The sequence below is a fragment of the Chiloscyllium punctatum genome, chromosome 2 (assembly GCF_047496795.1).
Source record: "Chiloscyllium punctatum isolate Juve2018m chromosome 2, sChiPun1.3, whole genome shotgun sequence".
In the NCBI taxonomy this organism is placed as follows: domain Eukaryota; kingdom Metazoa; phylum Chordata; class Chondrichthyes; order Orectolobiformes; family Hemiscylliidae; genus Chiloscyllium; species Chiloscyllium punctatum.
In genome coordinates, this window is record NC_092740.1 from 127693094 (window position 1) to 127707677 (window position 14584).

Consider the following 14584-nt stretch of genomic DNA (forward strand, 5'->3'; position numbering starts at 1 on the left):
GTGGAAATCCAGAACACTCTGCTTCAAAGAAACTCATGGGGTAGGAGGTCACTTGAAAATTTTGCGATTTGTGTTAAGAGTATTCAGGAGCTAAAGGTTATAAGATGGTGTTGAAAGACCCATCATGATAAACTGGGAGAATAGGCAAACACACTGCAAATCCCTAATTTCCAACTTTGGAATTAGGCATAGTCTCTTTGTTTTATTATTACTGATAGCAAGTTTGCATGAAAAGTAAGGAGATTGAAGGATGGTCAGTGATTTTACTTTGGCAGTGTCAGGAGTGTTTTATGAGTGATTGCATGTGTCAGGTATCTCCCCGTGATGATCCCTTGAATCGTGTGTTCTCCTATTAAAGGCAGCTGAAGGAGAGGCTCAGCCCATGACTGAAGTTGATCTCTTCATCTCGACCCAGAGGATTAAGGTGCTGAACGCTGACTCGCAGGTACGTGTCAGGACTAAAGTCCTGCATTTATCCTCAAAAGTGACCAGAGATTTAAAACAAAGCCTCACATCAATTGCAGAAATAAAACACTCTGTTTGATAGTTCCTTAGTTTAATTGCATCACGATAACGGATGGGTCCACTGCCTCCCGATTTGGGACCATCTGAGGCAAGTTTATCTAAGGGAGACAATCATTGAATCCCTAAAGTGTGGAAGCAGGCCATTCAGCCCATCAGGTCCACACTGACCCTCTGAAGAGCATCCTGCCCAGACCCACCCCCTTACCTTATTCCTGTATCTTTGCATTTCCCATGGCTGATACACTGACCGACACATCCATGGACACTAGCTGCTCCCTTTAGCTGAAGGTACAAGGACTCGGGCGTTGGAGATTTAAGGCTTTGGACAAGAAGTGAAAGCAAAGACAAATGGAAGTTGAATGGGAGTTACAGGGGTGGAGTGGGAGAGTGGGACTGATCACAATGCTGTACGGGAGATGTGGACTCAGTGGGTCAAATGGTCTCCTCTCGAGTCTGTGTCAATGCATAACCCAAAGTGAAAGAGGTTGGCGGAAGAGGGACACCCTGTTTTGATGCAGTGCAGATTCTGTTTGGTTCTGTAGATTGGGTGTTACAGACCAGGCCAGACCCCCTCAAAACCTTTCAAGAAAGTTACCCAGCCTCTTAAGTTTGCTCATTGTTTTAAGCAGGTGTAACGTGGATATTCCAGGAGGAATGCAGCTGGTCAAACCACTTAGTTTTAAACAAAACAGAATTTATTTACAAGATTACCAAATGAGATACCAGCATAAGAGAACAGAATACCGAATAGTGCAACGTATCTTAAAACCCAGCTGATTATCCCAACTTAATGATGCTGTTCCAAAAACTTGCAACAATCCCATGTACACCCTTTGGCACAAAAGATGAAATCAAACACAGGGTCTTACAGGAGAGATGTCAGAGAGAAGGATCAGCATGAACCTGCTTTCATGTAGCTGTTTCTTGGATCTGCAGCCTCCAAACTGCCTGACTGCTTTCAGAGACAAACTGGACCAAACCAAACCAGAGAAAAGCTGAGCTGGGAGAACTGGCCACACCCCTTTCATTGTACAAGTGTCTTTGTTTTTTTACCTTGACAGCCTTTTGCCTGAGACAGTATCTGTTAGCTATAATCAAACTGGCCCTAAAACCCTTCAACTTAGACTTTTCAGAGTCTGTGTCTATTGACCCCTCTGGAAAAAAAAAGCCAAAGACAATATAGCCTTGTTAAAAGAGCAGCATTGTCACATTGGGAATAAAAGGGAGGGGGGGGGGGGGGTCCTATTGCCCAGCCCATCTCATCTGTTGTGAGAGTGGGTCAGCAACTGGTTAACCTAAAAGATGCCCACCTCGCAGTGATCACCATCTTGGCAGTGGGCTGACCAGATTGAGATCACTCTCAAAGCAGGGGCCTTAAAATCTAAATCCAGTTCATGATTTGTGCAAACTCTGATTTGAACCAGGGAGTCTACGGACTAACCACAGCCAGTGCCCAGTGACAAGGGACCGGTCATGTAGGGAAACTTGGGCTGTCCTTCTCTGAGGAGAGAAGTTTCAGGGAAGATTTGATAAAGTTGTCCAAAATACAGAAGTATTTTGATAGAGTAAAGCCGGGGGAGGGGAGAGAGGGGTGAATGTGCTGCCTGATAGGCCAGGTAAACCAGATTCAGTGGTATCTTTTAAAAAGAAGGTTGACAAATCCTTGAAACGTTTGCAGGATGAATGGGGAAAGAGCCGGGGAGGATTAGATTAGATTTCCTACAGTATGGGAACAGCCATTTGGCCCAGCAAGTCCACACTGACCCTTCATAGTGTAACCCACCCAGGCCCCTTGCCCTACCCTATATTTACCCCTGACTAACGTACCTAACACTATGGGCAAATTAGCATGGTCAATCCACCTGACCTGCACATGTTTGGATTGTGGGAGGAAACCCATCCAGACAAGGGGAGGGTGTGTGCTATACAGCAAGATGTGTCTCCCCACCAGGGCACAGATCCCTGCTGGCTGTGTGTAAAAGAGCTCATCAGTGTGGCAAGTACTGGCAAACTCCACACAGACAGTCGCCCAAGGCAGGAATCAAACCGTCGTCCCTCATGCTGTGAGGCAGCTAACCACTGAGACCGCGCCACCCTAAAGAGTCAGACTACATTAATTCTTTCAAAGTGCTGGCGCCAATATGATGGACCAAGTGGCCTCATATCTTGCTGTACCAAATTATTCAGCAGAGCAATTTCACTCAAACAGCCCAAACTGACAGTGTAGGGTCAGGGAGAGGTCAGAGCCTCAGACATTCCCATCCACCTCCAAGCTGTTATAGGCAATGAAAAAACTTAATGCTTCATTTGTACTTTCGCTGAAAGCCATGCCACTGTCAGTTAGGCTTCACTGGATGGATTTGATGGGATGCAGTCCTAACACATCAGTCGGACTGTTCAGCAGTGAGCTGTAAACAGAGAGCTGTGGCCATGGTCAGTGACAGTTAATCACCTCTTTGCTCTTTGACAAATTAGTTTGTACACCAGACCAGCTTTTTGATTTACAGGTTTTGGCATTTTCCATTTAGCTAGTGGCCGCATGTCTGTGAAATCGTGCTGGAATCTGGGATGATTTCTGTTCACTGCTTTGGTTGGTACATGATGCAGTGGGACTAGAGGTGGGTGTGTGTGGGTGTAGTTCTGTACCTATAATGTGGGTAACAGTTTGTGTGTGAGCGTGGGTGTGAACGCATGTGACAAACTCTGGGTGTGCATGGTGGTGTATTTGCGGGCTAGTGTGCGGGTATGACGGGGATACAATGTGTGTGTGTAGTAACCGTGCATCTGTAAATGCTTGCTTATGTTAATGGATATAGGTGAGTGTATGACAATGTCTAAGTGCATTTGTGGATGTTGGTGTGTGTTTGTGTATGTGTTTGTGGTGGGTAGTTGTGTGTGTGGTAGATAGCTGTTGTGTGTATGTTGGTGGCTGGGTGAGCATCTATATGTCAGTGTGTGTATATATATGTTTGTGGGTGTACATGAGTGTGCGTGTTTGTGGGTATGTGTATATATTTGTGGGTGTGTGTGAGCTTGTATGTTTGTGGGTGGGTGTGAGCTTGTATGTTTGTGGGTATGTGTGTATGTTTGTGGGTGTGGGTGTGAGCATGTATGTTTGTGGGTGTATGTATATGTTTGTGGGTGTGTAAGCTTGTATGTTTGTGGGTATGTGTATATGTTTGTGGATGTGTGTATGAGCATTGTATGTTTGTGGGTGTGTGTATATGTTTGTGGGTGTATGTGAGCATGAATGTTTGTGAGTATGTGTATATGTTTGTGGGTGTGTGTGTGAGCATGTATGTTTGTGGGTGTGTGTGTGAGCATGTATGTTTGTGGGTATGTGTATATGTTTGTGGGTATGTGTATATGTTTGTGGGTGGATGTGAGCATGAATGTTTGTGAGTATGTATATATGTTTGTGGGTGTATGTGAGCATGAATGTTTGTGGGTATGTGTATATGTTTGTGGGTGTGTGTGTGAGCATGTATGTTTGTGGGTGTGTGTGTGAGCATGTATGTTTGTGGGTGTGTGTGTATGTTTGTGGGTGTGTGTGTATGTTTGTGGGTATGTGTATATGTTTGTGGGTATGTGTATATGTTTGTGGGTGTGTGTGTGAGCATGTATGTTTGTGGGTGTGTGTGTGAGCATGTATGTTTGTGGGTATGTGTATATGTGGGTGTGTGTGAGCGTGCATGTTTGGGTGTGTGTGAGCATGTATGTTTGTGGGTGTGTGTGAGCATGCATGTTTGGGTGTGTGTGTGCGAGCATGTATGTTTGTAGGTGTATGTGTGAGCATGCATGTTTGTGGGTATGTGTATATGTTTGTGGGTGTGTGTGTGTGAGCATGTATGTTTGTGGGTGTGTGTGTGTGAGCATGTATGTTTGTGGGTTTGTGGGTATGTGTGTATGTTTGTGGGTATGTGTGTATGTTTGTGGGTTTGTGGGTATGTGTGTATGTTTGTGGGTATGTGGGTATGTTTGTGGGTGTGTGGGTATGTGTGTATGTTTGTGGGTGTGTGGGTATGTGTATATGTTTGTGGGTGTGTGGGTATGTGTATATGTTTGTGGGTGTGTGGGTATGTGTATATGTTTGTGGGTGTGTGTGTGTGAGCATGTATGTTTGTGGGTGTGTGTGTGAGCATGTATGTTTGTGGGTGTGTGTATATGTTTGTGGGTGTGTGTATATGTTTGTGGGTGTGTGTATGAGCATGTATGTTTGTGGGTGTGTGTGAGCATGTATGTTTGTGGGTGTGTGTGAGCATGCATGTTTGTGTGTGTGTGTGTGAGCATGCATGTTTGTGTGTGGGTGTGTGTGAGCATGCATGTTTGTGTGTGTGTGTGTGAGCATGCATGTTTGTGTGTGTGTGTGTGTGAGCATGTATGTTTGTGGGTGTGTGTGAGCATGTATGTTTGTGGGTGTGTGTGTGAGCATGCATGTTTATGGGTGTGTGTGTGTGTGAGCATGTATGTTTGTGGGTGTGTGTGAGAGCATGTATGTTTGTGGGTATGTGTATATGTTTGTGGGTGGGTGTGTGTGAGCGTGTATGTTTGTGGGTATCTATACGTTTGTTGGTGGGTGTGTGTGAGCGTGTATGTTTGTGGGTATCTATACGTTTGTGGGTGTGTGTGTGTGAGCATGTATGTTTGTGGGTGTGTGTGTGTGAGCGCTTATGTTTGGGTATGTGCATATGTTTGTGAGTTGTGTGTGAGCGCTTATGTTTGTGGGTATGTGTATATGTTTGTGAGTGTGTGTGTGAGCACGTACGTTTGTGGGTATGTTTGTATGTTTGTGGGTGTGTGTGAGCGTGTATGTTTGTGGGTATGTGTATATGGTTGTGGGTATGTGTATATGATTGTGGGTGTGTGTATATGGTTGTGGGTGTGTGTGTGAGCATGTATGTTTGTGGGTATGTGTATATGGTTGTGGGTGTGTGTATATGCTCATGGGTGTGTGTGAGCCTGCAATTTTGTATGTGTGTATGAGCGCATGCATGTTTGTGTGTGTGTATATGTTTGTGGCTGTGTGTGAGCATGTATGTTTGTGGTGGGTGTGTGTTAGTGGCTGGGTGAGTATACGTTGGGGTTTGTGTGTGGGCAGTTGGTGATATTGTATGTCTTTGTGTCTTGGTGTAGGCGATCCTGTGAGGTCAAACATGTTTGTATGTCTGTATGTATGTGTGACAGTTTAAGAGATAGCGCTTGTGTTTTGTGTGTTAGGCTGGGGCATGTTGCCTGTTGGCTGATTATGTATGTAATGGAGCTAACACTGGCTAGCACTGTTTGTGAATGAATGCTTCTAAATACGAGCAACCTAAATCCTATGAAACTTTGTAACCCATCCCCACTTATGAAATTGCTGAAACTGATGGTCTTTGAATGTAATATACTGCCATTGTACAGCGCACACTACACACTAAAAATGCAACAGCCTTGCTGATGATTCACATAGTTTTCTGAGTGGAAGGATTTTAAAGTAAATTGCCTCAAATTGCAGTTCAACCATAACCTCAGAGCTTACTGTGAGCAGTTTGAAAAGATTGGAAAAACAACGGAATGTTGCAACAGAGTGATCGAACATTTTACTTTAGTTCTCGCGTGATTGGTATTGCTGAGCATTCTGCTTAATTTCTAACTTGTGACTCCCCTATTCCTTTTCTTAGGAAACTATGATGGACCATCCCTTACGGACTATTTCGTACATCGCCGACATCGGGAATATTGTTGTGCTGATGGCACGTCGACGCATGCCTCGGTCCAATTCCCAGGACAGCGTGGAAGCGTCTCACCCCTCCCATGATGGGAAGAGGCAGTACAAGATGATCTGCCACGTGTTTGAGTCTGAGGATGTATGTAGCACTTATGCCTTTCCAGAAAGGAATGGTGGATCTCAATAGCGTGGATAGATCAGATAAGCTTGAACTGTTAGAGTAGAGAAAGTGAAGAGGAGCAATGACAGAAGTGTTCAAAATTGTGAATTCATGGGCAGAATCTTAACAATTTTTGGCTGCGTCCAAGTTAGCCCATTCTCTCAGCCTTACAACTGTTTAACCATCACAACACACACTTGACCTCTTTCCTAGTTGCATCCTATCTGGACACCCTCTGAGTCAGCACTACCCTGGCCCCAGTGCCCACTGTAGACTGGTATCCTGTTATTGTCTAGCAGGGAAAAGTCACATGCAGGCAAATAATCAGACAAATCCAGACACACACTTTTATTGACAGAAACCAACACAAACAAAACGAGTAGAAGCTGCAGTTTATCCCTCGCAAATCTGAATTTCGGCAGGATGCCCACAACTGCATGGAGTGCCCACTCCCATGACGTTGAACCTGCCCTGCAACAGAACTACTTGACATTATTCTTGTTTGGCACATTTGGTAAGATAGGAAGCTGAGTGTTAATGCAGTGAGTTGGGCCATTAACGAGGAGTTTAACAAGCAATACCACCCCCTTAACCAACAACTTCTGATTGCCCAGTGAGAAACTCGCCAAGCTGCTCAGGAAAAATATGAAACATGGAATGAGATGCTCCTGACCTTGAGATGAGCTACCCTGGACACCTTCTCCAATTCTGCCACAAATAATGTTGTCACTCAAGTCACTCAGACTCCTGTAAGATTTCACCATGAGGAACTATTTACAGCGGCTCAAGGGCACAAAGTTAAGGTGATTGGCAAAAAAATCAGAGATGACAAGAGAAAAAGCTTCTGTATGCAACAAGTGATTAGGATTCAGAATGCAATATCTGTTAGATAGGAATTAACCTGAAATTAATTAATTAGAAATTAAACTCCATCTGCCACTCCTCAGCCCATTGACCCAATTGATCAAGATCTCTTTGTAATCTGAGATAATCTTCTTCACTGCCAACGAAACCAGCAATTTTGATGTCATCTGCAAACTTACTAACCTTGCCTCCTATCTTCTTATCCAAATTATTTTTTGATATACAGACAAACAAAAGTGGACTTGGTACTGATCCCTGTTGGTCACAGGCCTCCAGTCAGCAAAACAACAGTCCACAACCACCCTCTGACTCTACCATCAAGCCAATTTTGTATCCAATTGGCAAGCTCACAATAAATCCCAAGTGATCCATCTTTACTAATTTAGCCAATGAGGGAAGGGACTGTAGTAAACACTGATTATAGGCTACTAAAGAAAGGGAACATTGGGGACGGACCAATGTATAACACACAAGGTTGTCTACTCCCAGCCATCTACCACCATTGACTCTCTCTCTGTGTTGCTTGTCCCTGGCACAGCCATTGCTGGACTTTTATGCACAGAGTTCTCAATGCTTCTTGAAAACTAACTAATACTGCCTAGAATGCCAAGTATTGCTTTATATTGACTTGTGGAGTACACTTAGGTGCTTTATCTTGTTAAAGTTGGCATATAAATGCAAGTTTTTGTATTGACAGGGAAATCTGTGTAATTAGAATTTGGTAGGGGGAGGGCAGAGAGGAGAGACTGGGAAAGAAAAGCTCACACTGCTGAAACTGCGCAGGTTTTGGAAGAGCCAAGATAAAATACTAAGACAAGTGAAGAGGCTTCCTAATTTCTAGGCGTGTTAATGAAGAGGCCACCCAGTATTGCACTGAACCATACAAACCAGGTGATGGTCCTGCCTCTGTAATCTCCTCCAGCCCCACAGCCCTGTGCCATCTCTGCATCTTCTCCAGTTCATGCCTGACTTTCATTGATGGCCCTGACCTTGGCCTTTCTTGAGACCTAACCTCTGGAATTCTTTCCCTGATCCACACCACCTCTCCGGCCCTCATTCTTCCTTTACGAGGCTCCTGATGACATAGCTCCTTGACCAAGTTTTAGGAACATAGCAGCAGCCTCTTGAGCCTGCTCAGTCCCTCTAGATCATGGCTCAGCATTAACCTCAATGCCCTTACTCCAATGCCACCTCTCTATCATTGGGTCCCATTAGTACCTAGAAATCTATCAATTTATGTCTGGAAACTGCTCAATGATTGAGCTTCCACAGCACCATCTAAATGGAGAAACTTCCTCTCAGGCCTAACCAACATGTCTTTTTTTCTGAAACTAGGTTCCCTGATAAACCACGCGGCAGAGGGAACTGTCCTATTTGCATCTACCCTGTCTCTTCTTTTAATAATTTTTTAAGTTTCTATGAGATCACGTCTGATTCTTCTCAACTCCAGTGAATGCAGGCCCAGTCTCCTCACTGTCTCAAGACATAGGACAAGCCCACTATCTCAGGGTTATGTCTGGTGAACTGCACTACACACCCACTATAGCTTGTCGCAGTATTTTCCAATGGGATTTGGTGTTAAATTTTGTTCTGAATGCTCCGAGAAAGGCCTTTCATACGGTTAAATGTGCTAATTATTGTTGCGATACGTGGCAATCTCTGAACTAATTTGAGTTAGCAGAGAGGTTAGATTCCCTACAGTGTGGAAACAGACCCTTTGGCCGAACAAGTCCACACTGTCCCTCCAGAGAGTAACTCACCCAGACCCACTTCCCTCTGACTCGTGCACCTAACACTACGGGCAATTTAGAAGGACCAATTCACCTGAAAGGGTGGGAGAATAGAATGGAGTGGGGGAGGGGGGAGGGTGGGGAAGGGGAGGAGTCAGTCAAGATACCAGGAGATTATGAGAGACTTCCCTATCTAACATTTGCCCACTGAATAAATGTCTGCTTCCAGTTCTCTCTTTCTCAGTTCACTCCTTCATTACCCATTGTGCAGAGAGAGAACTCCTGACCACGATGTCCACTTGTTAATGCTGCTATGCACGGAACACTCTGTGTGAGGTGGTAAATGGTTCATGGTTTCCATGGCATCAGTACTTTTCCTAAATAACTTACAGCTTCCTCTTTGCCAAATTTCTATTTTGTTTCTCTCTCCCCTTTCACTACCCTGTGAAAACCACAGGCAAGATTATAAATAAACTTAGCACACTCTTTACGTGAAACAGTGTTACAGGCAGATGTCAGAAATTATCACTCAAGTCTGCTATTTATTGCTAGTTTTGATTGAAGGTTTCTTGAGATTCATTGTTTAAAGACGGGGGAAGAGACTATCATGGTACTTTTAAATGTTTGTTTTCTTTATTGAAAAACACAAAATTGATATCATCTTGCTGTTAAATCTGTGGCAGTCCTAACTATGCAAAGTTTGGTACAGATCCTGTGTAATTACGATCCTTTCCTTTTTTCCTTCTCTGTAGGCCCAGTTAATAGCTCAGTCCATAGGCCAGGCCTTTAGTGTTGCTTATCAGGAGTTCTTGCGAGCGAACGGCATTAATCCAGAAGATTTGAGCCAAAAAGAATACAGTGATCTTCTCAACACTCAGGACATGTACAATGATGACCTGATTCATTTTTCCAAGTCGGAAAACTGCAAGGAAGTACGTGTGTCTTTGGATTTTCCTGTAATAATAACGGCTCTGCTTTGATGAAGAGACAGAGGGAGGATGATATTTTGAAGCATCTGCTGATTTTATGACCTCTTTCCGAAAAGAATTTTGCGTGTGTGTCTCTGAGTGTGTCTGAGTGTGTGTGTGTCTGTGACTCTGTGTGTGTGTGTGTGTGTGTGTGTGTGTGTCAGTGTTATAGCATTTATTCTGATTTTTAAAGTTATTGATATGTATTTGTACAGTCCAGGGCGGAAAGTTTATAGTTTACACCAGATGAGTTCAGAGGGGAATGGGAGCATAAATTGTTTCACCATCTGCATATGATCGTATTACGTGGTGGTCAAACTTCAGAATTTGAGTTAGGTTTATTGTCACGTGTAGTGAAGTACAAGGCTACAGGAGTGTAGTGAAAAGTGTACAAACTCATCCATTTCCAGTACCATCTTAGGTACAAAGGTGCCTAGGTAGAAATTAGAAAAATAAAGAAAATAAGTTAGAAGTGAAGCATTAAAGTCCTTCTAAAGCAGAGGAAGAGAGGAAAAACAATAAAAGCAGACAGAGCAGATGAGTCCACGATGGCTTCACCTCGAGACCAAGTGTCCGTGCTGGCCTCACCTCGAGGCCGGGAGACCATGCTGGGTTCACCTCGAGGTCGGGAGTCCGTGCTGGGTTCACCTCTAGGCCGGGAGACCATGCTGGCCTCACCTCGAGGCCGGGTGTCCGTGCTGGGTTCACCTCGAGGTTGGGAGTCCGTGTTGGGTTCACCTCGAGACTGGGAGACCATTCTGGGTTCACCTCGAGGCCGGGTGTCCGTGCTGGGTTCACCTCGAGGCCGGGATACTGTGCTGGGTTCACCTCGAGGCTGGGATACTGTGCTGGGTTCACCTCGAGGCCGGGATACCATGCTGGGTTCACCTCGAGGCCAGGAGACCATGCTGGGTTCACCTCGAGGCCTGGAGACCGTGCTGGGTTCACCTCTCGGCCGGGAGTCCGTGCTGGGTTCACCTGGAGGCTGGGAGACCTTGCTGGATTCACCTCGAGGCCAGGAGACCATGCTGGGTTCACCTGGAGGCTAGAAGACCATGCTGGCCTCTCCTTGAGGCCGGGAGACCGTGCTGAGTTCACCTTGAGGGAGGGAGACCCTCCTGTTCACGCAGGGCTTCACATCGAATCTACACTGGCTCAACTCGCTGTCGCCAATGCCAAGGGCAGGAAGTAAGTGGAAAGGAAGTAAAAACGTGAAAATAGGGAAAAAAAGAAGAAACGAAATGGATGGACTGGAGGTGTTCTGGCTGAGGACCCTACTTTGCCACCATCTTGGGTTTTGTGAAAATGTTGGATGAAGTATTTTATAGTTTTATAACCTCTTCATATTCAAGATTTTTTAAAAAAAAATCCCAAAGGAGACAATCTGGAACCCACTGCAGGTCCCATTCAAACTTTGACTGTGTCTACATCATGGTCACGGAATTATACAGCACACAAGAAGAATGGTCACCTACATAGTAACGTTTTGATTCTGCCTTCACAACGGAGGACACAGAGATTGGATCCATTTGGACAATATTCACTGGAGTTTAGTAGACTGAGGGAAGATCTCATAAAACTTGTCAGATTCCTAAAGGTCAAGACAGACTGAACACAGGAAGGATGTTCCCAATGATCTGGGAATGCAGAACCAGGGGCCACAGTCTAAGGACAAGGGCTAGACCATTTAGATCTGAGGTGAGAAGAAGGTTCTTCACCCAGAGAGTGGTGAGTCTGCCAGAGAAAACAGTTGAGGTCAAAGCATTGATGTTTTCAAGAAGGAGATGGAAATAGTTCTCAGGGCTAAAGGGATGTGAGGGCAAGGAGTGAAATTAGGAACTCGGTGTTGAGTGGGATGATCAGCCTTGATTCACTCAGGACGGATCTCCGACAGACACAGATTAGGAAAACTAATGATATTTTGTTGGACAGTTTGAATAAAGTCATTTGTGGGCAATTGCCCAAGATATCATTATGAACTCTTGGCTAAATTTCAAAATCTACAATTAAGGAGGTTCTGAGATCACAATTTAATTGACAGCTTATTGAGACAATAAAAGGTTTAACTATCTATGATATCTGTTTTATATGGATTAACATGAAGGTTTAAAAGCTTTGAATGGATTTTATGAATGGGAGATACTTCTGATATCAGCTGTGTAAGAATGAGAGCTGCATTAAATTATTAAATGTCTTTCCATCTGTACATGACATTTGTAAGATCTACCAATGGTGGATATCAGGTTACTATGGAAGTGGCATGGAAATACTAGGGACTGTGGCAGAGGAGGTGAAACATGGGCTAGCACTAAATTGTCGAGAATGGTATGAAGGGCCATGGGAGGGTGGGTGACTGGAGGGGTGTAGGGGAAGGAGGGCCTGACAATGTCTGAAACAACGGGGACAGAGTGCCATAGAGCTGAGCTGGCACTGAGAAACAAGCTACTTCAGCACTTGGCTGCTCCTGTGGCTTCCTATGACATCCTGCAGGGGACAGTGGTGGGAGGCGCGCAGAAAACATACATTTTGTTTTAACCAAGGTGGATTCTGCGAATCAGAAAATTCTCCAACTCAAGCTATCTGTGTCAGTAGCCAAAATTCAAATAAGACCCTACCAGAAAGAAATGAGGAAGCACTTTGATAAAGGGTGAGAGAGATGTGGAACTCTTCCACAAAGAAAAAAAACTGGTAGTTTGGATCAGTTGTTGGATTTAAATCTGAATTGTGCGAGATGTTTGTTGACTAAAGGTGTTAAGTATGGGGCGAAGGCAGAGTTAAGTCACAAATGATGCCAATGCTAGCACAAGCTCACGGGCTGATTGGCCTCCTCCTGTTACAATGTCTTTGGTAATTTAAATAGAGACATGTGTTGGTGTAACCCTTTTCTTGTTACTCTTTGGCAGGTTCACGTTGATAAGCAAAAAGGTGAAATATTGGGTCTGGTCATTGTTGAGTCTGGCTGGGGCTCCATACTGCCCACTGTAATTATCGCAAACATGATGCACGCAGGCCCAGCAGAGAAGTCTGGGAAGTTGAACATCGGGGACCAAATCATGTCTATCAATGGCACCAGCCTGGTGGGACTCCCATTGTCCACCTGTCAGAGCATCATAAAGGTACATTATCCACTCTTAAAATGCCATAATAATGTTGGGGAAAGGGTTGTATTGATATTTGGTGTTTGTAGTATATTTCAGCCTGCATTTCCATGGCTGTGGTCAAATTTCAGTTGTTGGATTGGAGCATCACTGACAAGGCAGTATTTTTTGCCATCCCTAAGTTGCCTTAGGGAGATTGATACTGAGCTACCTTGCTGAATACCACTCAGTAGCTTGCTAGGCCATTAAAGCCAATCTCGTTTCTGTGGGCTTGGGGGTCTCTTCTGGGCCAGACTGGTTGAGACTGCCAAATGTTCTTCTCTCAAAAGCATGAGGAAATCTGATGGGCTTTTATGACAATCGCGCGGTTTCACATTTATTGTTAACTGAGACTTCTTGTTTATTCCTCAGCTGCTGTGGTGGGAATTGGGCTTACGACTCCAGACCATTAGTCTAGGCCTCTGGATTACTAACCTAGCAACATATCGGTCCGTTACACTGCCATAGCTTGTGTCGTCCTCTGAATGCCTGAAGGCCACACTTGCTGGGGAATTTCTCTGGAGCCAAGATTTATTGCTCATTAGCATATAGAAATTACTGGCCTGGTGGATATCTCAGCATTTAAGTCAATCAGATACTTCTTCCATGCCTGCGGCTGAGTTGGACACAGACTCCGTACTTGCCAAACCTCAGTTCAGCCCGTTGTAGCAATACTCAGTTTATTGCTGTTTTGTGGCCAACACACTGGCGTGATTCCATTTCTGATTGTTGCATTATAGGTTTCATACCATCAGTGACCAATTCCCATTCTTCATCTGTGTGCGTCTCCTGAGCCGGAACTTGATTTTCAGTTCGACAGTAGCAAACCTGAAGTCATCTTTTTCTGAACTTCAGTCAGAAACAGTACACTTTAATTATTGTGCACAACCCCCTTCCTAGCTACGCACACCTCACCCGACTCCCTTCCCGCAGACACTACTGAGAATGCTCACACATGGGAAATTCGTGGTTATGGGGATAGGAAGTTGGGTCTGGGTGTGATGCTCTTTGGAGAGTTGGTCCAGACGCAATGGGCTGAATGACCTTTTTCTGCATTGTAGGGACCCTGTGACTCATGTGCATACAGCACCATGTATACTAAAATTGAATGACATAGAGTAGATTAGCAAGGCTCCCATGCGAGAACGACACACAAAGCGATGCACATGTATACTTGGTCTCCTGTCCAGTCTGGGACTGTGCTTTAATTGCTTATTTGTTGAGTCGTAAAGATCACTTGTGGAACGTTGTGCTTCATGTGTTTCTGTCTCAATCTCAGTGCTGTCAAATAACTCACCTTGACCAGCTTCACTTTTTGAGCTGTTTTTAACCTGATCCGTGTGGAGTCTCCCCTTCCCCATATTGGCTGCTGCCTCCCAGCCTGGTGAATCCTTGGCTTTATTTTCAGATTCTTGCACATGCCCTCTGCAATCTGACCTGGTTACAGTGAGGAGCCTACTCCCTGTGTGTCACCCCTTGTTTCACTGTACAGT

General features: G+C 44.7%; 1 protein-coding gene across 10 annotated transcripts in view; it reads left to right on the plus strand.

The window, feature by feature from the left end:
- The window catches only part of LOC140489122 (amyloid-beta A4 precursor protein-binding family A member 1-like), a 204308-nt gene that overhangs the window by 166441 nt on the left and 23283 nt on the right, over window positions 1-14584 (plus strand). For all 10 annotated transcript variants that reach the window (XM_072588360.1, XM_072588373.1, XM_072588372.1 and 7 more), the window contains 4 exons: window positions 359-445; window positions 6186-6371; window positions 9739-9918; window positions 12858-13070. In XM_072588360.1, coding sequence (XP_072444461.1) covers window positions 359-445; window positions 6186-6371; window positions 9739-9918; window positions 12858-13070 — 666 coding nt within the window. The remainder of the gene's footprint in view (window positions 1-358; window positions 446-6185; window positions 6372-9738; window positions 9919-12857; window positions 13071-14584) is intronic.